The 24,503-nt window shown below is 41.1% G+C and overlaps 1 protein-coding gene across 8 annotated transcripts in view; it reads left to right on the top strand.

The window, feature by feature from the left end:
* BCAS3 (BCAS3 microtubule associated cell migration factor) overlaps positions 1-24,503 on the top strand; it is a 365,129-nt gene that overhangs the window by 147,911 nt on the left and 192,715 nt on the right. For all 8 annotated transcript variants that reach the window (XM_075440276.1, XM_075440274.1, XM_075440281.1 and 5 more), the window contains 6 exons: positions 2,007-2,131; positions 2,749-2,914; positions 4,106-4,206; positions 18,703-18,803; positions 22,371-22,567; positions 23,884-23,981. In XM_075440276.1, the coding sequence (XP_075296391.1) occupies positions 2,007-2,131; positions 2,749-2,914; positions 4,106-4,206; positions 18,703-18,803; positions 22,371-22,567; positions 23,884-23,981 (788 nt within the window). The remainder of the gene's footprint in view (positions 1-2,006; positions 2,132-2,748; positions 2,915-4,105; positions 4,207-18,702; positions 18,804-22,370; positions 22,568-23,883; positions 23,982-24,503) is intronic.

The following is a 24,503-nucleotide window of genomic DNA, read 5'->3' as shown; positions in this document are numbered from 1 at the left end:
TACTGACTATAAATAGCAATTGCTCTTTTGGGATGTTCTAGCTTCTCCTGCATGTACAAGAGCTTCAGGACTGATCTAAAACCATGAGAGTTTGTCTGAATCTTTCCATTGACTCTGGTCAGTGTGATGGAATTCCTTTTGAAAGGTCTTTTTTTTTTCTCCTTTTAAATGAAATGTGTGACTGTAGGCTTGCCGTGGGTGTGATTTACGGCGAGTAGCTGAGCCCCTCTGTGCTTCAGTGAGTCCGTCTGTAGAACGGGCAGAGTAATACTGCACAAGGTGCTGGGCAGCTTGGTTACACTTTCTGCGAGTCCCTCTCAGCAACCTGGCTGAAAGCACAGCACGAGCGCAGTTAGTCTGCTCGCCCGTTTTCATAAATGACCTCATTTCTGGGATGCTATACCAAAAGTATTTGCTGCTTTAGGTGAGTTCAAGTCGAAGGCAATTTTTTAATGCCTCGAGTTGCATGACAGTAATGGTGGAGGCTGTGTGTTATTAACCATATGCCATGTTTTCCACGTGTCACTTGCTACAGCTAGCTGTTGGAAGGAAAGGAAGCGTTTGAGACCAGTGCGAGTTTTGCCATGTATTTCACTGAGATCAGGACTGAGCTGTAAGGGATCCAGACCTACATCTTGGGAGAGATGCAGTCTCTGCAGCCAGGTGCAGGAGTTTTAGAGAAGCCCAGCTTGTAGAATAATTTTAGTTTAACTTGCTTTTCTTATGTTATTTTCACAGTATGTTGATTCATAATCTGTTCTTGTTTGAATATCCCTATTGGTTCATTCTGTTGAACCACTTCATCTGTGTAAAAGTAATTTGTCATTAACACAAAAAGGGTAGTATGAATCAAATGCCAATGTAGTTATGCGTAGTGTTTGAATTGCTTTCTGCTGATTTAAAATACTTTTCTGCCGCTTAATTCCATCATAATACTGCAATAATTTGTGCTCACATACATATATGCACTATTGTATACACACATTTCTTAGAATTGAAGATCATAACTTGAAAACGGCCAAATTAGTGTGATGGTGTAGTCACAGGCTGATATAATGTGGAACAAGAAATTAATAGGAGAAAAAAGGAAAGGGGGGAGAGGTAACAATAGGAGGGAGCAGTGCAATTCAGTAGAGAGAGAAATATAAAATAATCCAGTTAAAAAGACTGGAAAAAGGGAAGGTGGAGAAGGAGGGATCCTGCATGAACTTCTCAAACAGCTTTTCTCTTAAGGAAAGGGCGAAATCCTTGTTTGATGCATTGAGGAAATGGGCAATGCTCTGAAAATAGTTTTGAGTTTATACAAAGCATAATGTTACGTATCTTCAAATTCCTGTAAGGAGCAACACTAAATGATGTTTCAGTTAGACATAATTATAAACCACTGTGTCAGCTACATGCACATTGTGGTGTTTCGGAGGAGAATGTATCTTAATCTCTTTTTACATGATATAATTACTGATCCGTTTTAACACGTAGCTCGTGAGTGTGTGCACTGTTTCCCTTTCCTTGTATCCTCCGCATGTTGTTCCCGCTTACCCTGTTGCCCATGTCACGTGTATCCCAGTGGTTTCAGTGGCGTCAGGACTGTGCTGAGTCAGTGTCAGCATTATTTGTAAGGTGCTTTTGAAAATGAAAGAAAATGTCAACCAGCTAGAATGACTGACCCAGAATCTATATTTTCATTCCCAAAGGACTGACAATTATAGATGTTTGTATTCACTTTGGAAGTTTTCTATTGAATGCAAATACTCAATATTGAGTCTTTTAAACAGTCCAACCAATTGTCCATCATAAGCCAGTGCTGTTCTTCAAGTTAATGAGTTGACTGATCAAGGGGAATTTGGGAGCTGTTATCAAGAAAGTATCTGTAAATCCTGCTAAATCTTATAGGAACTGCAGATATTCACCACTTCTGAACTGAAGTCTTAGAATGACTGTTAGGCAAGGGACATCTTAATTTTTAAGAATTAACTGTCACATTTTTATTTTGTCCTTTCTTTAAGCAAATCCAAACCAGCTCCACAGATTTCACCCAGTAAGTCTGTGGGAGGAGAGTTTTGTGTCGCTGCAGTCTTTGGATCATCAAGGTCATGGTTTGCAAGCAATCCTGGTCTGAAAAGAGAAAAAGGTTGGTATATTACAAAAATAGGACTTGTGTTTAAATTTTAATTCTCTATTTTATTTTCTCATTTTGTGGTATCTTCTGAGCAGGTGATACTTGTCTGTAGATTTCCTTAAACTCAGTGACAGTGGAGATTTGGGGGAACAAGGTTGGGGTGCTTTTGGTAAATAGAACAATGTACAAGAAATTTTTAATTCGTGAAATAAATCATTGATCTTTTATTGTGGTATAATGACAGAAAACAAGCTTTGACAGTTCAAAGATACTGTATGAAGTTGTACTGAAAAAGCTGTGAGGTAAAGGTGAGACACCTTTGCTAATGCAGATGTACAGACATACGCTTGGCAATGGTAATTACCTGAACACACCTTGGTGAGAAACGCTGTGCCACCTTCTCTTATACAAGATATTTGTATTGTTTGAAACAAGGGGAAAATTGTGTGCTTTGTGCAATTTTCTCTTTGTCTCTCCAGCCCTTTCACTCCTAATTCACATTTTTGACTGCAAGCATATAAAGGTAAGAGACAAAAGAAGAAGTAGTCTGCTATTTCTGTAAATAAATAAGCGTGTTTTCTGTTTCTGCTGTGCGATTCCAATAACATTTTCTGTCTTCTTGCAAACAGATCAATCGAAACAGTTTGTAGTGGAGTCATTGTATATTATCAGCTGTTACGGTAGCCTGGTGGAGCACGTATTGGAACCACGTCCACTCAGCACTGCGCCGAAGATTAGTGATGACACACCACTGGAAATGATGACGTGCCCAAGAGCCAGCTGGACTTTGGTTAGGTAGCTCACTCCTTTTACTTCTACTTCCCTTTGTCCAGAAAATGATCGTGAGCTTTTTTTTTTTTTTTTTTTGGAAGGAATGAATGAACTGCATCATGATTTTCACCCGTGTTTTAATGTTGAAGTTTGTGTTTAAGACTCTCAAAGTTTTCCATTGAAAGAGAGGGGACTCTTGGTAGCAAATTCAAGCCTACCTTTTCATATAGTTCTGTTAGGGCTTACATGTCTGCATGGGAGCTGGCCATTTAGATACTTCTGTAGGCGTGGAGCTACATCAACATGTTAAAGGATCAATAGAGACCCTTATCAATTAGCAATTTTAAGTGATCAGATTGTAATTTAGCTTTTTATATAAGGATTAGAAACAATTATTTTAGTAGTGTTAAAGTACTGAATTCTGCCATGAGACACGAGTGAGCTTTCCATGATGAAGCATTGCAAAGAGATAGGCAAGTTATCCTGTAAGTAGCTGAAGGTAGCATTTCTTAAGACAGTTGAAGAAATTATTCCTGACATGTGGAAGAAAGTAAACAAAAATTGATGAGAAAGTGTTGTCAGTGCTTTTGACGTTTTAAAATATTTTTCTATCGATTTTTCTTGTCTCCTATATTCCTTAGTGCTGCTTATGGCTGGACTAGATTGATCAATACTTGATTTACCAAGCTATTTAGGAATGGCCCACCCTAATTAAAATTACAACACAGACTTCTAGACCATTATTGTTGAAATGAGTAGGTTGTAATGGAATTGAAAATTCTAATTGGATCAATAGTCCATAACTTTACACAGCTTTATTTTAACAGTTTGTAAATGCTCAATGACTTTACAGTATCAAAGCAATGCTGGTTAACAGAACAAAAAAGTTCCCCGGCTTCTGTTGCGTGTTTTTATAACGTCAGCATGACATGCAATGGTCCTAAATGCATTTACCAACTTAATCTAAACAGCCTCCATCATTTTTTTGCGCAATACATGCTGCAGTCAACAAGCAAGTATTGTCTTTGCCTCACAGTCTGCGCGTTTGGTCATGCTGCTCAACTGCCTGTGGTGTACTGCAGTGTTTGAACAAGCTTATTTAAATAATTACAAACATTTTGTGAGCTTGTATAGATAATTACATGTGATGACAGAAACACTGATTTACATTCTCTGTATTAGCTTAAATATTAATAGTCTTGTGTTTTACCTCAGAACTCCTCAGTGGAATGAACTCCAACCACCATTTAATGCAAACCATCCACTGCTCCTGGCTGCCGATGCCGTACAGTACTACCAGTATCTTCTTGCTGGCTGTAAGTAGCTGGCAACTTATTGTCTTGTCTTGTGTGTGTGTTTTAAGCCAAATGTGACTTTCTGAGTTGGTTTTTCAATATATTAGTAATGGTAGAGTAGCGGATATAGTTTTTTTCACAAGGAGCCAATATGCACGGCATTACATATTCAGAAACGTATATATCTATAGATATATGATATATGTATATTGTATATATAACATGTATTTTATATTGCTTTTATATATAAATGAATATTTATGTTATTTTTTATTTTTACAATTCAAAAAAGAGAAGAGTATCAACCGTGAATAGCAAGTCTCTCCTTTTTTTACCTAGGATGTAGCCAAGATCAAAGTGATGTAACAGTCAAAGTTTCACAAGGGAACAACTCTTGGCATATGTAAAGGTACCCATGGGGAAACTAGACCCTCTGCACAGTTGTCAGTGCAGCTAACCCCAGCAGGTTATGTGACACAGGCATTTTAAAATGCAGAAAGTGGACATCTGGGCCAAAAGGCAGTATGTCTGGATGTGACTGGTAAAAGCAACCTTGGCGCTGGATTAGATCTGTTGCTTCTACGTGTCCATCTGTTGCATGTGCTCCAAGCTCAAAATGCTGTGGAAACCTACAAGGTTAGCATCTTCCTTTATCCATGCCACGCAGAAAATGGAAGAAAGCTCAAAAGGTAGAAAAGAGTATCTAGAAGTAATCAATAGCTCTCAGTCACAGAATCTACAGTGTTTCGGTAAGTCGTGTTTAGCTAGACCTGTTTGCAAGGAAAGAGATAATCTGTTTCCTGATTAGCCACCGAGGAGGGGGAGCTAAGACCCTTTGCCAGCACTTTTCCTTTGATATACACGCTCTTGACCTGGTAGTAGTGAGACAAAGCATTAGGATAAAAGGATACTGTGCATTGCTGTGTGCATTTATTGTTCTGTAGGGCTGTCAGGGCTCTTGCTGTAGTTCACAAACACTACCTGTGTTTGCTAGTCCTTGCAGCTTGCCTGTTTGGGACAGATTTCTTCCGCTGCCTCGCACTCCCCAAATCCTCTGTTGTAGATGTATTTATCATCCACATTGTTTTCAGCTAGCTCCCCTGTGTGTTATTAAGCATATAAATATAGAAATTACTGTATGTAACATGCAGTTATTGCAGTATGGGTCCAAATACTATGCATTTCAAATGGTTTTATATGTGAGACTTTTTAAAGGAAGAAGAATGAGTGGTAGCTAAATGCCAACAAAATAATGAATTTGTATTTTTGAATTACAGTGAAGAATTTTAATTCAGGTTTTAATTCACATAACAGGAATTTGTGAAGATGAGCCTGGAAAGTAAAGAAAAATAGAATAGTAAACTCTAAAGACAAAAAGGAGTCTAGAGAACCTAGTAAAAATGGCATTAACGGAGAAGTTTGTGTATATACGATCTTCTTTGAAGTTTTATTTGTCTTCTGGATTTATTCTATCTGAGGCTACTCAATGAAGTTTCTGAAAAAAGGGAGTCAAACCAGGATTCACACAAAAGAGTCCAAGACACCTGTTAGCTTTCCCCCTATTAAATACACGCCAAGATGGAGTTATCTGGCTCTGCTTACCTGCAGTAATGTAATGGGTCGACATTAGCTGCAGCCGGGGTCTGATGTGCTATCACTTCCGTCAGTAAGTTTAATTGCCAGCAAATGGCTAAATAGGGGGTTAGGGTGAATGTTACATCTGTCTGCCACGTTAGTGGTGAGAGGAATTCTGGCGCCGGTTCAGGGTCACTATTTGTATCTGTCTATCAGAGGTAGAATACAGCAGTTTCTCTCAGTTTCTGTATAGCATTTCTGCCAATTGTTTGGCTCCATTAAGTGTGCAGGGGAAATAAAAGCCTGAATGACCAAGTCACAAGGGGGTATGGATAGACCCTTTCTTTGTCCACACTCAGAACATTGCATTAGGTCTCATTATCCATTTATAATAAGTGACCTTTGCCCCCTGGGTCATTGAAAAATACTCAGTGTGCTTTTTAGCACAGAGTACCTCTGTCAGCAGACAGACAGAACAATGAAACGTCTGGCGGCCTGGTTAGAGGGCTACACTCGGCAGGTTTTCATAAATACGCAGATTGATGCCAAAACACAGGACCAAAATCTTCCTTAGTCTCGAAAAGTATAAAGTAGGCCGGTGAGTTCTGCTGATAAAAAGAGGGTATTCTGAAAATACTGCATTTAGTTATTTACACACAGTTCCGTTTTTAAAATTTCTAAAGAATCTTATATTCACAGCTAATAAGGAAGTAACAAGGAACCATTGTTTGAGGAAATATTTTCTACAGCAAGTGTCCAAGACCTTTCTCCCAAGGGTATTTGTAAGTGGACTAGCACAGCTGTTTCATTGCTTTGAGGTCATCTCTGACATCTGCTGCAGAAACCTGGATCAGAGACCGCAGTTTGTATCTACCTGAGCGCTTTGTCACGGCCGTGGCTGGTGCAGAGGTGAGGAAGCAGGCAGCAAGAGATTTGGACCTTCCTGTAAGTTCTTGGCTTGAAAGGGAGCTTGCATGTTAAATTCCACAGCCTGCTGGCTGCGGGAAGCGTCGCTATCCTGCTCCTCGTTCAGGCTTTTTGCTGGTGGTCAGAGTAAAATTCACCTGTCCCGGGAATCTCCTTGCCTTCTGACAGAGCAGAGTTCAGACTTACTTGTGGTTTTGTAAGAGTTCATCCTGAAAAGCCCTGGATGTGTTACAGTCCTCGGGTCTTCGGTGCTGGGTGTTAGGTGCTAGGTGTTCCTCTCCTACCCTTCTCAGGTGTAGTACATAATTGTAGAATCAGAGGTTGGTAAAGATCTTTCAGATCATCAAGTCCAACCATCCGCCCACAATATTTTACCTTATTTGTGTCTTTAGCATTCCCTCTTTACTTGCCTGTGTTCTGAGCAACTTCTGAATCTAATCACAACAGAGGAAGGAAATGTGGTTGCATTTTATTATTCCTAGGTGGTTTTCCTATAGCAGAAATACCATCACCTGCAATAGGTAGACTGTCAGAGCAGACCGGACAGTGGGAGGAGAGTTGTGTGAGGCACTGCGTGCAGACGTAGGAGGGTTTCCTGTGTCTGCAGGAACTCGCAGTGTGAAGGACTTGCATTCTTCACAGAGCTGCCAAGATTCATCGTTATTTATTCTTTCAATACTACTTGCTTCCTGCTAGTTAGTACTCAGGAATTAACATGCTTCTTGTAGTACAAACTTCTGAGGCGTGCTGTTAAGATGTGCTTTTCACGTCTGTGACAATCAGCTGCGTGTGTTCAGGGTTTTTTCTAGCAAATACTGTTCTCTCTACTACCACAACCCAGAGTCTCGTCTATTTGTTTGACTGAACTCGCGTTTCCTTCGTCTGACTTCTGTGCCTTCCATTTTTGCACGTTTGATTTCGACCAGACATGTGCATGGTACATAATGGAATGTAACAGCAGGAACTCTTACGTCCTCCTTTCACACTTGTTGCCGCCTTCCTTCCTTGCCCCTGCTCTTTGAATACACTTGGTCATTGCGCTGGAGGAACGGACTGCAGCTGAGGTATCTGCAACATGGGCAATTAACATATTAATGAAAAAAACTTGAGATCAGACCAAAAACTGCCCCGAAGAGTTATCAAATAAAATGAGACATGATTTCTGTCCTCTGGGTCTGGAAAGGGCACCTTCACATTCCAGGCAAGGATTTTGGCTCATCAGGACCAATTTCGTGGAGACAACCTGCAGTTGTCAGAAGCAGGGCAATGACAAGAATTAATATATTAACTGGTATGCAGTACTCTTTGACAAATTGCTTACTAAATACATCAAAATTGATTGGACATTCTGTGTTTAAATTGACAAATGACTGCATTAGGGGAAGGAGGGAAATCCATTAATTACAGCTGCCCTCAACCATAGGAAATGTAATCGTATAAATATAGATTTTGTTAAAACAAAAGTCTCTACTTTACTATAGTGTTGCTGGTAAGTGTACTTGCACCTCTTTGCTATTAAACCTCCAATAGGAGGTTTTGAAGACAGATCTTTGCAATTGGCTTTTAAATAATCAAAGACCATTTCTGTTGTGTTAAAAGGAATGATGCAGTGCTTCTTTATCCCGCTCTGACCGCTTCTGGAAATTGTTTCTCTCTCAGAAAAATGGACACGTAGCTGAGGCTTCTGCTGTCTCATTAATTGTTTATTCTAAATGCAATGTAATTCATATTCAACCATGGTAGGTTTCGAACCAGTACTCTGTATTCTTGTTCTTTGTTCCTGTACTGGTCTCCAAGTAACACGTGCAGGGCTGTTACTTACTTCTGAGTAAGAATTTACACTCGAGTTAGGCCTGAAGATATAATCAGTTTTATAGACTTCGTTAAGGGATTCTTGAAAAGATTAAGGTCTGTATTTATAGCTGCCTTTGACTTCTGGCTGTTACAATAGATTTTCATTTCTGGGCAACTGTTGTACATATCTTGCGTTTTACTGAAAATGGCTTTCATGAGAAGTCACTCAGTAACTATTCATTGTCTTCAAAGGGAGGGGGTTAGCCTTTGCCCGCTGTTTGTTTGGGCTAAATGATAACACAATTTATACAGATAATCTCTGTAACTCTGACATCACGTTTGCACTTCCTGCTCCCTCTAATGAAAGCTGTGCGCCCTGAGCAAGACTCCTGTCTCTAAGCAACATTGCGGTTCTTCGTGGTCTATTTTATATTCTTTTCTTACATTCCAGTGATGGAAATAAAAATTCCATACATAGAGCTAGTGAATATTGTGCAGTGGAAAGCAGGACTGAGAGTAACTGTGTGAATATGTGCTATGAAGACAGATACTGTGAAAACCAAGCTGCGACGCACATAATCGTAGCCACACTGCTGCCGTGAGAGTTACACCGAGCAGGCACGGTAAGGGATCTGGTCATTCTGGTCTGCAAGCCCTCAGCTCCGTGATGGTGGTCTGGTAATAGGCTCCTGAACTGGGACTGAGAATTAAAGTTAGTGTTCTACGCTTCTCAGCCTTCTACCTCTAGTCTTCTTCCTGCACACTTTTGTGTGTGCATATTTAGTAGCGTATTCTTTCTCTCTCACTAATATGGAGGAATATATGTTATGGTACGCACCCCACGATGCGCATAACTGTAGTGTGTGTGTGCGTAGTATGTTCTGTGGGGCAGGAGCTGTGGCTTGCTATGTGTATGTTCAGTGTCTATCACAACGGAGCTCGATTTCAAATAATAAAACTGATCAAAACCAGAGCCCGTTCTGTAGCAACAATTACGCTGTCGTGTAGTTACGAGGTGTTCAAAGCCTTTTTGCTCGGTTTCTGTCACATCTCTGCGTGGCCGCGCTCAGACCCCAGTTTGGAGTCGTTGCAGCAGTTCGTGCCCTCGGCTGCCCGTTGCTGTCTCTCTGCTGGGCTTTGCTGGTTCTGCAGCAGCGCGGCTGGCGCTTCAGAGCACAGTTGGCCAGGTTAACGTAATCTGCCGATGAAGGCTATCTACACAACGCTCTCTGACCTTACCCTGAAGTGGGGGAAGCCTCCTTGAGTTTGTATGAGCTGCCATGCTGTGAAGCCTGGCGAGGGGTTGGAACAGGCGGTGGTGTGTGGGTTAACATCTTAAGCTGCCGTCATTTTTATGGACCGATCACACGGATGTGGCCGAAACTGCTGGCCTTGCAGATGTACCTGTGCACCACAGATGCGGGCCCGTCGCAAAGTTGTGTCGATTGGAGCGTTACAGGCTTAAACCTGCCAGGAGGTGCTCACCCTTGGTGAAAAGTCGGCGTGACGGAGGTGTGCACGGCAGAGCTGCGGGCGGTCTGCAGGGCGGCAGGCGGGGAGGCTGCCGCATGGGCTGAGCGGGTGTAAAACCGGCCTTTGGGGAGGTGGAGTGAGTCCCTCATCACCAGACGTGTGACGTTTCCGTGACTCTGCCAGGCTTTTCCCCCCTGTTCTCAGCAAGAGCATGGCTGCTGACCCTTGGTTAGTTGTGAGCACGACACACGTGAAGGTGGGAAGCTGAGTGATTTTGTTATATGGGTATTTTGTGTACAACCAGCGCTCAGCTGAGATTTCATGTACTTGCTTGGGTACATATGTTTAACTTTATGATCCAGATGGGAATTTATTTTTTATATTTTCTAGATTCTCAGTTTGCCCTTATGATTGTTTCTCCTTGAAATTGCCTCTAGCTAGTGTATCATTTCCATGAAATTCTACTTTATTACTGCCGTATAATAGAAGAATGCAACATGCTTTTTGAAAGAACTTCCTGGGTCTCCGCATCAGTAGCTTCACAGGCCTTGTGCAGATGTCCTGCAAAAATCCAAATCCTTGGGGAATAATTTATAATTCCTTGAAATTTTGAGGAGGACTTTTCTATACAGAAAAACAAGTTTCAGAATTTCACAGAATTAATTCTTAAACGTTTATCTTGAGTCAGGTATTCTCTCCAAATATTACATGAAACTAAGAGTGTGTATATATGAAAATATAAGTGATACAGGTAAAATATGTTGTAGAAGAATTTTGGCAATTTAAAAAATATTTCGTATTTGGATTTTCTTACTGTGTTTAAAACTGTAGCAGATCTTAAATATATATGTTTTATTGTATGTATTCTATGGCTACGGTTAAAAAATTTCAAGTGAAACAGATTACAAGCATGCATTTCTCTTACAGAATTGTTGCATGTATTTGAGGTTTGCTGGCAGTAGTCACAAACAGTGAAAATGGAATTTTTGGGTTTGCTTCTTACACTTGGAGGCGTAACAGATTGCAAGCTAATGTGGATCACCTTGCCATTCCAGAAAAGATGTTTCTAATGAAATTGTAGCTCATGGTCTATTTTAAGGGAAAACTGAGTTTCCCTAAAACTGTAACCTGCGCTTCCTGCTCGCTACAGGAAACAGGATTAAGTGGTAAAGGGAAGCAAATTTAATTTCTGGCTGAGTGTAGGACGGATTGGGGTAAATAGGAACAGGGCAGATGTCATTTCGTAAAAGTGCTGCATCATTGCATGTGAGCAATGGAATCAATCATGCAAACTTCTTCAGCCATAATTGGTGTTTGTGAAATAATATAGATGAGGTGGACAGAAATTAACTGTGTAAGGTGCATTGGATGCTGCCAATGTATGTTAAGTTTTTGATGCATATATACACCTGGGCATGTGCATGGCTTCGTCAGATGACTGAGTACTTGCCCATCTTAATCCATATTTTATAAACTAAATGCTGGAAACAGCACTGCGTATAGGAATTAAAATACTTTCAGATGTGTACAAACACCAATAATGAACAAGGGCACATGCTGAAACAGTTCTTTACTATTCTTACATGGTCATCTGGAACTTCTTAGAGGGGTCCATCAACACGAAGGGGTCAGTTTTCAAAGCAGTGTACAGGGATTTAGCCGCGCGACTCCTATTGACGTTAATGGGAGTCAAACGGGTAAATCCCCACGCACCGCTTTGAAAATTTACTACTAAGCCTCTTGACTTCTCACTACATACTTTGATTGTAACAGTAATCCATGGTTAACATAATTTTCCCGACAATAATGTCAAACATACTTTTGAAGTCAGTGAATTATAGAAATAGTTACCTCTTCCATAATTCTTTAAAGATGGCCATCAGATGGATTTTGCCATGGGTTCTTGCAGTTGAGGTTATTCTTTAACTCAGTAAAGAATATATGTGTTATCCTTTGGTACAGAACCGATAGTCTGCTCACAGTCTGAGTGTTTGGAGTGTTGAACAGCCTTAAATACTCCGTACTGTGAGTAATATCAGGTTCTAGCTCTGCTTAGGTTTAAATGATCATTGTACTTGACTGGTTTCCTATGGGAATGGTAGAAAAGGAAGCTGGAGTTAAGCACAGGGGACGTATACCAGTCTTGCAATGCCACCGGGAGCGGTGGTGAAGCCTGAACACCTAATCAGCACCTTGTAGGGGGGAAAAAAAATGCCAGACTGTTGACTATCAGACCAGTGTGAAGTAAGGAGCAAGTAAAGCAGTCATCAAAGCTGGGAAGATCTAAGGAGAATTCATATCCTGATTACAGACCTACCTATTGCTTTAAGATTAAAGTGCTGATATGGAGAATGGATGGTCTATAAAGCACCTAATAAATGATGGTCAATATACAAATAATGAATGACTAAATGTATAAGTCGATTGGTGGTGCAAAATTACTGTTAGGTTGGCTAAACTCCTAGTTTACAGGGAGGATTTAGCTTAATTTTATGATGTTTATGCATACAGAAAGTCCTAACGGGAAAAAAATGAGTGGGGAGAAGTGTGGGGTAAAAGAGGATATTTTAATTTGCATGGCATGCTCCTGCAGAAGTTTACAAGCTGAAAAAATGCACTAAATCCAGAGCTTTGTACAGTAACATATAACCACAAGTAAAAACACGTAGAGCAGATCACCAAACTACAACCAGTTTATTTTAAACATGGCTGTAAGCGTTCTGTCTAAAATGAAAACCTGGTCTTCACTTTATTGTCAAACTTGAGCAGAGGTAGAGCCGGCAGCACAGAGCTGTGTGCTGTGGGAGAAGGTGTCGGAACGTGCGTGCAGTAACACTCACTAAGCAGTTGTTGGACTTGAACTACACGACGCGTCTGACTGTGGGAGACCGAAACCAACGGACAAAGTGAGATCGCATCTCTTAAGATGGAAAAAAGGTCAACCTGATGAATTTGAAATGGCTGCACGTCGACCTGAACCAGAACTGTCAGATTCGACTTGTCATGGGTAGCGCGATGTAACTGATGGGCCAGTAGTTCCAGAAGGAGCATGAAGTAAATCATTCAAATTGTGGGGCTGGATTTTAAGAGAAGTACTCCTGAAGCTTGTTGACAAGCATGTGATTACCTTAGATCTCTAAGCCACCTATGATCATTTCAGATATAACTTAGAAACCACAGAAGCAGCATCAAGATCAGATGTTAGTGTGTGATTTGTATGAAACCAAGGCATATGTAATTTTTATCCTGCATACCTGTTTGCCGTGGACATCACCAGCAACTGCACGTGGACACGGGATAGACTTCAGACTTAATCAGTTAGTGAAGAGCACATAGTTTCTGTTTCTACTATATTTTAGAATCATATTTCAAATTATAAGTTTTGTGCGTGCCACTGAAATAAAGGAAGGCTCTCTGGATGTCTGCAGGCGTGTGTACGGCAGGCAGCACAGAACAAATAGTCTTTAGAGCCTGCAGATGCCTTTGTTTGCTCTTAATTTGGACAAACATGCATCCCTTAGAGAAGAGCACATTGGGAATTTCATATATAACTCTCAATTAAGTTGAATTGTGTAAAGCTTATTTATATAAATGAGAAAATTAAAACCTTTTGGTTCAAGAAGTACACAAAACTAAGTAAAACTAATGATTTATTGTTCACAAATTAAAACCATAAGTGCACACACTACAATTGAGCTGTAGTGTTCTTTGTTCCAACACTTCTATGCTGCTGAAAGATGACAATTTATAATCTTCGAATGAATAAAGACTTGTCTTAGGCCTAGGTATTCATTCTGTAATTAGCCCATCTATGAACAAAACCACTGTTTGTTAATTCCAGTATTCGTCAAGCAAGTGTATTTGTCTAGGTCTTGCTCACATGTCAGGAATGCCTGTGCGAATTATTTGAGGTTAGCGGAAATTGTTTGTTTTCTTTATTTGTCACTAAATATCATGGCAAAGTTTCAAAACAATGGAGGGTTTTTTCATCCCTGGTCACTGAACAGTGCGAATCAGGCCCTGGCGTTCCAGAGGAGTATCAGCTCGCCGTGTTGCAGCCTTTGGTTTGGCTTCTGTTGAAACTTTTGTCTCGCCGGTCACTTCTGTGCAGTTTCGTGGCACTAACAGGTATCACACAAATGACTAGGTTTGTAATGTGGGGTTTTTTCAGACCCTAGCATTTAGTAATCTTTCTTCAGTATGGTAGCAAGATTAATCCTGTAACTGCAGTGAAGGGAGTCTGTAAAGTTTAAAAATTTGCCTTAGATTATGTGTAAGCATGTGCACCTTTGATTTTCAGGGTAGAAAATGAGGTAACAGTGTTCAAATCATGAAAAAGGATGAAGAACAGTTTTCCCTGAGATTCTGTTTTTTCCTTAGTGAAATGTGGAATCGTTCAGTAGAGCTAGTCAGGGTGGAGGGACGGGAGTGTATTCCAGATTTCGAGTTGATGCAGGTCACTTTTCACTTGGAGGAGAAGAGAGACCAGAGATGCTGCGATTATTTTTGACCAGCTCAAAGATGTTTTTTCCCCCTAAGTAGCACTCCAGTTTTTAAGACTTGACCTTGAATGCTTGCTTCTGGAGGTTTTTAGCATTTGTAAGTGGACTTCAGAAACTCGTGTCCCGTTGTACTGCATAAACAAAAGTTGTATGTTCTGATTCTCACCTTAGATTTTTAATAAACACTCATTTTCTTTGTACTTTTTCACTCCATAGGTAATTGTACAAATTTCTAAGTATTAGTGTAAACAAACTCAGTTGCATTCTGATATTTGGGGTATGTTTGTTCTAGATGTTGGTGTAAAAATAGCAATAAGTTGAAAATTGGCATAGCTCAGACACAAAGCATGGAATTTATTATTTTAGGAAGGTACAAAACACCTGCAATTGCCAGTAAAATATCTCTGTGCAGCTAGGGCTTGCATACTCCTTGTCTATGTGTGTGCTGTTACGAAAGAGAAATTACAGGACTGCAAGAAAAAACACTACTTGCTGCAAAGCTTTTGAAGAATTTGAATTTTATTATTTGCTATCCTGCATTCCAGTGAAATTCTTTGGAAAGTGAAAAAACTCTGTGTCATAGCCTAAGAGTAGCCTCAGTGGTGTGTAAGAGGGTGGCATAATTTCCAGTGTGATTTCAGATTTTCAAAGAATTAAGCTGGAAGGTAAAAGATTACTTTCGAGCTCAGATTCCTGGAAAAGTCCCTCTGGAATTAAATTAATCTCGTCTTGCAACTTGATAGCAGGGCAAGAGGTGCGTGACCCAGAAATGAAGAAGGAATCGGGTTTACATTTTTAGTACATATTTGCTCCTATAACTTCAAGGCCATTTTTAACTTGAAAAAAATGAGCATATGTGTATCTGTAATAAGCAGTACAGCGATGGCAAATCTCCAGCAAGGATCACTCATCTTCTAAGGTCATATCTCACCCAACACGGCGTGCTCCCCCAAGGCGGTGGGAGTAGAGCCTGCTCTGCCCGTGGTGAGGCTGGGACCGTCGTTATGGGATCCTGCTATCAAAACCAGACTCTCTAAATGCCTGCTTTTGTGATAGGTGTGGTACGTAAATGCTATTTTATTAAATAGCAAAATAAATTACTGAGGTTTGACCTCAGCTAAGGCTTTATCGCTGTTGCCCCGCTGGTGAACTCTACGGCAGAGCTTTTTCGTGGAATTCAGCATGTCGTCACTTTTTGGTAGAAAGAGTTAATGCTGCGGTCTGAAGCTGCACGGAGACGTGGGTTATTGCGGGACCTATGCAAAGCTGGGATTCCTCGGGAAAAGGCGTGCAGCGTAGCCCAAAACTCTGCTTAAATTTGAGTTTCTTTTTCACTGTAAAGCCATCCTGAGTCTCCAGTAAGTTATTTGTGTTTTACACCGGGGAGAAGAGCGGTGACAGAGCAGGGGGATGCTGCTCCCTGGGCTAGCGTTTGGCAGCTAGTCGCCGCATAGCAGCTGCCCTAATCCTGACAGCTCTAGTAGTTGCCCCTGGGATGGGAAGAACAAAAAAAAAATTCAGAACAGTCCATAAAGTTCCCGTTGGTTTGAAAGCAAAAACATCTGCTAGAGTCATGAACGGTTTGTTAGCGGAGTTCAAGAGCAGGGAAGCCTGCAGTTGATCAGCTGTGCCCTCGGAAACAGGCACTGCTGCAGTCCGCAGGATTTATTGTAGGGGAGTCAGGAGACAGGGGAAGATTAGGGCAGCAGCACAATGTGTCAGAGGAATGGTTTTGTTTCAAATATGTTGGGTTCAAATAGGAACTTTACTGGTGAGGAAGAGGTGTGGGCATTATGGTTTCATATTCAGATGCGTGCTGTGAGTCGTCAGCTGTTCGTAACCCAGGAAGGTGTGTGTATTTTCTTAAGCGGAGTCTGATATGGGCTAGACAGACGCGTCCAGAAGTCATTGAATTAGGTCTGTCACGGCTGTAATGGAGCAGATGAGTGTAGTTTCTGTATTACCTTGAGAACTGATGAACACACAGTACTGGAAGAACGTCTGTGGTTGCTGAGGTGTGTGCGTACACGTACCGGCAGGCACAAATTGTGTTGCTGTCAATGAATATGGCAGATGAATCATGTCTCCTGGGAAAAACTCCACACTTTGTAAGAATGTGTCCTAATGTATACAGCACTTTAAATAATTCTTTTATTATAAGAAGTTAGGCCCTGAACCAAATTTAGTATATTGCAGGTTTCGGAATAAGGACACACTGCGATACAGAGGTGTCAGAAATGGCTCCGTAGCTGAGGTTGGCTGCAGATACCCACTTACACAAACAGGATGAAAATCCCTTTATTTCATATAGTGTATGGATTTATGAAAACCCTGGGCTGTTTATATTACGGAGGCGCCGTTCTGTATTTATGGTTACAATTGTGTCTGCTTTGCCATTATAAACTCCTATTATTAGGGGTTTACAACACAGCTGTAAAAATTTGCAGTGGGTGGAAACTTGACACATAAAGGTCAACTCTGTAGTAATGTACTTTTTAAAAATCAATTTCAAAAACGGAGTCGTTTTTAGCTTATGTGAATATAAAAATATTGGTTCTAATTTTAGGATTGCCCAGTATCTTAATGCTCTAGCATAAAACTCTCTTGTTTTACTGAAGTGAAAATACTGTTTTTTGCTTCTTTTAATTTGCTTTTGTGGTGTCTGCCCTTCCCTCAGAGTGGGTAAGGTTTCATGGCATAGAACCCCGACCTCCAACAGGCCCCTGACAGTAAGCAGGTACAAGAAAATGAAAAATGCTGCCTGTCTTATTGTCTGGAGCGCTTGCTTGCATTTTGCTTTTTCTAAACTCTTTCAGCGTTCTCAAGTGTGAAGTTTTAGAGCAGCGTGATGCTGCTGCCATAGAAAGTAAAGCAGCTAGACCGTAAGCTTTGCTAACGTATTTAAACGACTCGAGAACCAGGAATCATGAAATATTAATCTTTGCAATAGTGAGTCTATGATTCCCTCTCTTTTTTGTGGTAGCATTTGAACACTAAATTGTGATTTCCCCCAAAGCTGTATGTGTGTCTGGTAATCGTTTGAAACGTGGGTTTGGATATCGTGCAGTCTGCAGACCTGAAGAACGTGCTTTATTCTGTTCCAATGAGTCCATGTGAAGACGAAGGAGAGTAGCGAACAGAGGAGCAAAATTAACTTAGTTTTGCTCTGTGGATTGGGGTTGGTTGGTTGTACCAGTCTTTTGAAAACAGTAGAGACTTAGGCCAGTTACAGTAATGCAGGGTTTTCATGGTGCTGGCAAGAAAAGGTTTGCTGCTCAGCGCTGTGGGCAGATCTGATGCGAAGTCAAAGCAAACGTTTACCCAGCCGCGGATCTCTGGTGGTGACTGCAAGCAGATGCTCCAGCGTCCGGGAGTTGGGAGGTTATGGGCTGCTTGGAGGTTGTGCCTGAGCTGTTGTGTTTAATAGCCACCGAGGAATTTGTCCCTCAGCTTGAATTTATAATCTTCGTGGTTATCAGCGTCACCTGCAGTTGAAAAAAGCGGGTTTCATATCTGTCCACAATTATTATACAGCATTTCTGTAATGCAATGCAACACTTGAATACAGAATTCCTGCTATTTTACATTCCAGTGAAATAATCTCAGTATTTAGTCTTTGTAGCAATTTAAACATCAATCTCTGCTTTGCTATGGATTCTTAATTAATATATTGTTACTGATGTAATGAAAAGGTGATGCAACACTTCCAATTAAATTGCAAAAAACTCAAATCCTAAAAATCAAGTTTGTTTGTGAAGCCAGCTTTAAATTAACTACATGAATGCCAAAAGGAGAGTGGTAATTCAGTTCCTGAAGTCGTGGAAGTACTCTGTGTTTGAAGTCAGCACGTGTGCCAGTGCCTCGGGACAGCTTCAGCATAGTTCACATTATGAAACGTTTGTAGAAAAGGTTTACATCATTGACATGGCGTTTCTCAGTGTTAAATTCCTCCAGCCAGATGGTGGTCGTTGGTATCGGGCTGTTCTGTATGTTCATGGAGTACTTCAGGTGAACAGAAGAAGAGCCAGTTGGGTTGTCGTGGTGGCTGTGTGTATACATTCAAGTCAAAGGACAGAAATCTTTTCATCACTTTCGATGTCAATATTTGAGCTCTCTCTGTGCTCCAACATATTGTCACAGATTTAGGAAAATATCTACATTGCTGTACTGGTAACTTACTGAAAAAGATTTTTTTAAAAGCATTGAACAGTACATCTGATTTTTCAATTTTCTGGGTTTTTTTCAGTGGTTCCACCAGGGAGCCCTGGACCGATCACTCGACACGAGTCATACGACAGCTTAGCGTCTGACCACAGCGGGCAGGAGGATGAGGAGTGGCTTTCACAGGTATGCTTGCTGGGGCGTTGCAGTTCGGGAGTAAAACAGTCATCGTAGCCACTGGAGGTAAAACTCACAGCTTTCCTCAAAATGGAAAGCGAGCTTCCAGTGGGCCCTGGGTACTGCTGTGGGTAAAACTGACTTCACTCCGGGCGTAACATGGTGTGAATTTCATGGTCTTTACATTTTATACAGACTGTATAAGCTATACTAAAAACCATACAAAGCCCCCATCGTTACTGGCGCAAGTCACATCCTTGGGAAGTTCGGGAAGAAGTAGGAAGTTGAAGTTGCCAACAGAAAGCTACCTCTCTGCCTTCTTCTCCTGACATGGTCGTTTTCAGACATGGATGAAGGAAGCTGGCTTGGCAAAACGCCGATGCCTTTTCAGTTGTGACCTGTGCTATACTTATGGCATTTTAACATAAAAATGGTACATTAACCGGTTTGCTTCCTTCTTTTTCTGGTTATCAGTTACTGCATTTCCTACTGATAATTCCTTTGGGTTATAGCTAGATACAAGTACTGTAGTGCTTTATGCTGTTTTTATAGGAGTCTAAATCTTTGTAGGTTTATCCATGCTTGGTTTGTTTCAGTCAATGAAGCTTCTCTTTCAGAATTCAGCACATACTTGACTATTTGGCTCAAAACATAACTTCAGTTTAAGAATGTGGGTCATGAATAATACTCTGAGAATTAGTTCCTGTTAGAAATAAAAGGTTAGATTTAAATAAATAAATAAAAACTACAAATGCTCTGGGTTTACCAAAGCAATTACAGAGTGCCTGATGCATGGAATTCATCCTGACAAATGTGGTGGGTTTCCTTTGGTTGCAGAACAGTGTTTGTTATGGGAGTGATGCATTAAATATCTTGCTGGGATGTATGGCATAGATATGAAATATGCATGGATGTGATTTGCTTCTCCTACTAGTGAATAAATCATACACAGCATTTTCCTGAAATGAGAAGTTAGGTTTCCACGTGTGCCGGTCCGGGAGCGGCACTCCTTGGGGAATCTATTGGTGTGAATCCCCTTACCTGGCCTAAGTTTTCAGACGTGGCTACGCATTGATAGATCTTATTTGCTTATGCTGTCTCTTCATTTGTCAGAGCATAAAGACAGTGAAACTACTCAGTACGTGTAGTCAGCAGGAATTTTATCCCTGAGCTCACTGGGGCCAAGATTTCACCTGTAGTTTTCCACCTGTCCGCTCCAGTACTGTTTGGATAGCTTAGCTTGTTTTACTGGTCTGGTGACTTGCTGGTGCAGTGGGCAACCTCAGGAAAAGGAGAGCAAGGACAACCTCCATTGTGGGAGTTGGTTTATTACTAATTCTTGGAAAATACAAGATGTCAAAGGAACTTAAGACTGCTTGAACTTCATCACATCTATGCCTCTAGAAGAGTAAATATATTTGTAAGAAGAAAAAGAATCCCAAGTGGTGTCACAGAACACAGTTAATTCGGAGCCTGCTTCCGGAATGTTTAATTTTTGCTAAGTGAGAAGAGTGCTGATAGCTCTTTTGAGCATGAAGATGCTAGCGTTCTCTGAGTAAGCCACTTCAGATTAAACCTAAAGTGCAAGTATGTTTTTCAAAATTAAAGTGTTGTTATCAGCAGTAACAGCATGCAGTGAAAAAACACTGCCCTTCACTTCAACTTTTCAATTAGAACAGTGGGTAATGTGTGCTGTCAGTGTGAAGTAGATACAATATGTTTGTCCTGCACACAACAGGAGAGTGAATAGGAACATCTGGCCGTAGCCTCAGTAAAATTGCTAAGGCATCTGTTTACCTCTCGGCTCTGTGACACTGATGGTTTCAAGCTTAAAATATACAGATTACTTTATCTGTGGCCTAATTTACACTGCTACATAAAAGCTACTTGCCTCAGAAACGTCTACAGTCAGTCTGAGTTACGCTAAGATAAATGCGAAGATGGAAGTAGTGCTAAATATGCTGTGCATTTGTCGTCTTGTGTTAGCAGAGAACTTAGAAAAACATTCTCCGTTGTTTAAAATTGCTTCTTAAAGAGTTAAGGATGGCTACTGGTACACATCTGTCATATGTATACAAAAATATATTGTCAGGAATTTCCTCACTAAGTTGCATTTTAGCTGTGAAGGCAGTCACTGTTTTAGCAGAAATTGATAGGAATTTAATAGTCTGTTTTTGTCATCTTAAAATTATCACATCACCAGAGCATAATATATTCATTTCATATTTCTTTTTTTGATCTTTAAAGGCTCTTTTTGGTTTTTAGAGTTGTGTTACAGAAGACTTATGCTTTGTTTACCCGTTTATTTACAGGGCCCAATTTTCCTGATCATATACATTTCCAGCGATGTTACCATCTTAAATTTTCACGGTTGTTTGCATTCCTGTAGTTGGCTTATTTAAGAGTTTGCCAGAATTGATACTCATCAGGTTTATAGTTAGCAGCGTGAAAGAACATTTTTAAAATATTTTGGATGCTTCATTTACTGAAGTAACTTATTTTTCGCAAGTTCATATCCAGACTCCACTGGGAGCCAATACCTAGAGGAAAATCTGAATATTTGAAATTATTGTTTGTTCGACACACCATCTGTGTTCTCTGTGCCTTTCGGAAGCAGGCATGGAGTTGGGAAGCTGCTGTGTCTGTGTGGATATCGACACATAAACATACATGCAGATACATATCCCACTTACACCGATTATTTAATGTATATGTGGTTGTTCATTGCAAGCAAACACCCTTCTGCTGTAATTGTTGGAATTCTGGTTAAATGGATATGTGTGTGTGTGTAGCTGCCCTTCTGAACTCCCTGTGTTGCACAGATAGGTACATGTATTACCTCTGCGTGGCGATGACCGTGACCTGGCCGTTCAGCGTCTGACGCCGCACTGCGCATGGCTCCCTGTTACGGGTCTTGCTGTTTCCAGCAAGATGGTCTCTGCCAGCCGTGTCCTCCGATCTGCCAGCAGTAATCAGGAGCTGTGATCTGAAATGCAGTTCGCACCATATACATGTGAAGCAGCGCTGTTTAACGTGTGAACTTTTAGAAGGCAGCCGTAACAAAGCTGTAGCAGCTTGCTTTTAAAAAGCGCATCCCTGGACTTGGCCAGGACCGAGGTGGTCTGGGAGAGGCAGACCTGCAGTTCCTCTCTCTGCTCTGTGCGGACGCAGAGACCTGTTCCCCTTTGATGCAGCTCAAGGGTAGCTTTTAGCGTTCAGGTTATAGCACGTTTCGTGATGGCAAGGGGAGGAATGAACAGGATCAGGTGAGGTGATAGCCAGGATGGAGTGTCGGTCTGCAGAACAGTTTAAGAGCTGGGGTGCGGTGTCCTCTGGCTGGTGGTTCACGGGCTTTCAAGGCTCTGCAAGAAGCTCTTGGCTTTGGCTAGAGCATCCTTTCTCTAGCAAAGACGTTCTGCATTTGCCCTTGTTCAGCGTTCCTCTGAACTGATGGCACAAAAGACTCCTTTTGCTTGAGACCAGCAGGATTCTGGGGCTTCAGTCTATTGAAGGAACCATTCGTTATATGAAGTTGCAGTTTTGTGTTAAGGATTTCCCCATATTCCCTTCCCACAGGTGGAAATAGTGACTCACACCGGGCCTCATCGACGCCTATGGATGGGCCCACAGTTCCAGTTCAAAACAATCCATCCCTCAGGGCAAACTACCGTTATCTCATCCAGTTCTTCAGTGCTGCAGTCGCACGGTCCGAGCGACACCCCGCAGCCGCTGCTGGACTTTGACACAGATGATCTTGATCTCAACAGTCTCAGGTAAAACCAACATCAGTTCCCAAGCTGTTTCATATTTGGTGTGTGAATAACTTGCCTCGTGCTTAAATGAGGCCATCTGTGTAGAACGTGTAATAGTTTTCATCAAGCTTGTCCAGATGAAAGCCTTAGAAGAGCGAGTGACTCGACAACAATAAAAATTCATCCAGGCCAAGCAGCTTAGATTCCTTTGTGCTGCCCCTTCTTGGGCAGATGACAGTGAAAGACAGTACAAAGTCCGGGGCCTTGCTCAGCATTGTCTTTGCTTTCACAGTTTCTGCATTGCTTAAGAAATTCGTTTTCTCAGACGTGAGCTGGGAGCTTTATGTCATAGATTTAGATGCTGCCTGTGAAGCAGTCAGTGTGTTGGAAGAGTAAGCGAATTTAGGTAATGTTTTTCCCTTCCCTGTTTTTTATTTCCCTTCCTTCCTTATAGTTCTTACTCGTGTATTGAATTCCTCTGGTTTTGACTGTGTTTGGCTGATTTGGAACTGGGGGCAGGGGGTGGGCCAAGGGAAGGAAGGAGAGCGAAGGTAAATGTGGGTTTATGTTTACTGATAGCTAGGGATTTTGTAGAAGTGCTTTTTGCACCATGTGTTTCTGCGTCCTGTCCGGTAACTCTCAAGATTTAACGAGTTCCCATGCTTCTGCCTCCGCATGTGATCTGAAGTCCAAAGTTCTGTGGTGTGGACTTGGGTTGTTTGGGAGTCTGTCTGAAACTCTTACGAGGAAAGCAAGAGAGAAGGGTAACATGACTAATCCCATTAAAACTAGGCAGATTGCCCTTGGACTGAAAATACGTGATTTTGAAATGTGTGATTTCTCCTTGCATGTAGTGACTCCCACAAGTAAGGATATAGGTGTCAAATACATTATTTTTTGTTATTTCTATTACTTTTATTTATTTGTATGTAGGTATACATATGCAGAAAGAAAGCCGAAATTTTTAAAAAATGAACAGAGATAGATGTTACAAAAGGAACCGACAATTACAAATGTGTCTTTTCTCCTAAACTCACAAAGAAACTGCTGCTGTTCGGGAGGGCGATGGAGGCTTTTGAAGCAGTTTGGGTAGGGTGAGCTTTTTTCTTTGAGGCTCATGTCTGAGACATAGTTTTAGGGATACTTGCTTTGTGTCTCTGGATGGATTATCCAGATCTCGGCTCTACAAAGCAAAGGAAAACAAAAGTTTTCAACAGTTGGCTGAGCTAAAAATAAATAGTTGCTTAATTGATTCAGCTGCTTCAGGTTTGTGATTTAATTACAGCCCTGGTGAGCAACGGTTTTGACACAGGTGGTAACTATAACTTATTCTTTAGGATTCAGCCAGTTCGCTCAGAACCTGTTAGCATGCCGGGGTCATCGCGTCCTGTTTCTGATCGCAGAGGAGTCTCAACGGTGATTGATGCTACCTCAGGTAGAGACACATTGATTTCATGTTTTCTCTGATACTTGTGGCGTTCATCAGTCTTGTCTTTTTTGGTCTGATAACATGTTTACTAACTGTTGCCATATACTTGAAAGGATGTCATGAATTTTAGCTGCACAGCAGGGTAAGTGCTGTCTTATACAAATACTTAGTGAAAGCTATCATAATGATGACCTTTTTTCCTGTTACCACTCAAATCTGAAGTCACAGCATTGTGGTAAGATATGAACACAATATTTACATTGTTTAACATCAGCTGTAGAATGCTACAAACTGCCTAAACTGAAAAGCAGAACCTTTGCACATGCTAACGCTGAAATGCTTTTATTAATGAATGCCTAAAGCATAGAATATTGCAGTTCCATCTCATTTATAAAATGGCTTTCGTTGAAATGTAATCATAAATGTAATTGATTCCTGGGAACAGTCAAGACAACAGGGTAGTTTATCTAATGTTTGTGTAATAGGCACATTTTCACTACTCTGCTCTAAAAGAGTGTGTAAATTTAA

The sequence above is a fragment of the Opisthocomus hoazin genome, chromosome 20 (genome assembly GCF_030867145.1).
Source record: "Opisthocomus hoazin isolate bOpiHoa1 chromosome 20, bOpiHoa1.hap1, whole genome shotgun sequence".
Taxonomy (NCBI): domain Eukaryota; kingdom Metazoa; phylum Chordata; class Aves; order Opisthocomiformes; family Opisthocomidae; genus Opisthocomus; species Opisthocomus hoazin.
The sequence above is the reverse complement of the archived record's forward strand: the minus strand, read 5'-3'. Positions and strand labels throughout refer to the sequence as shown.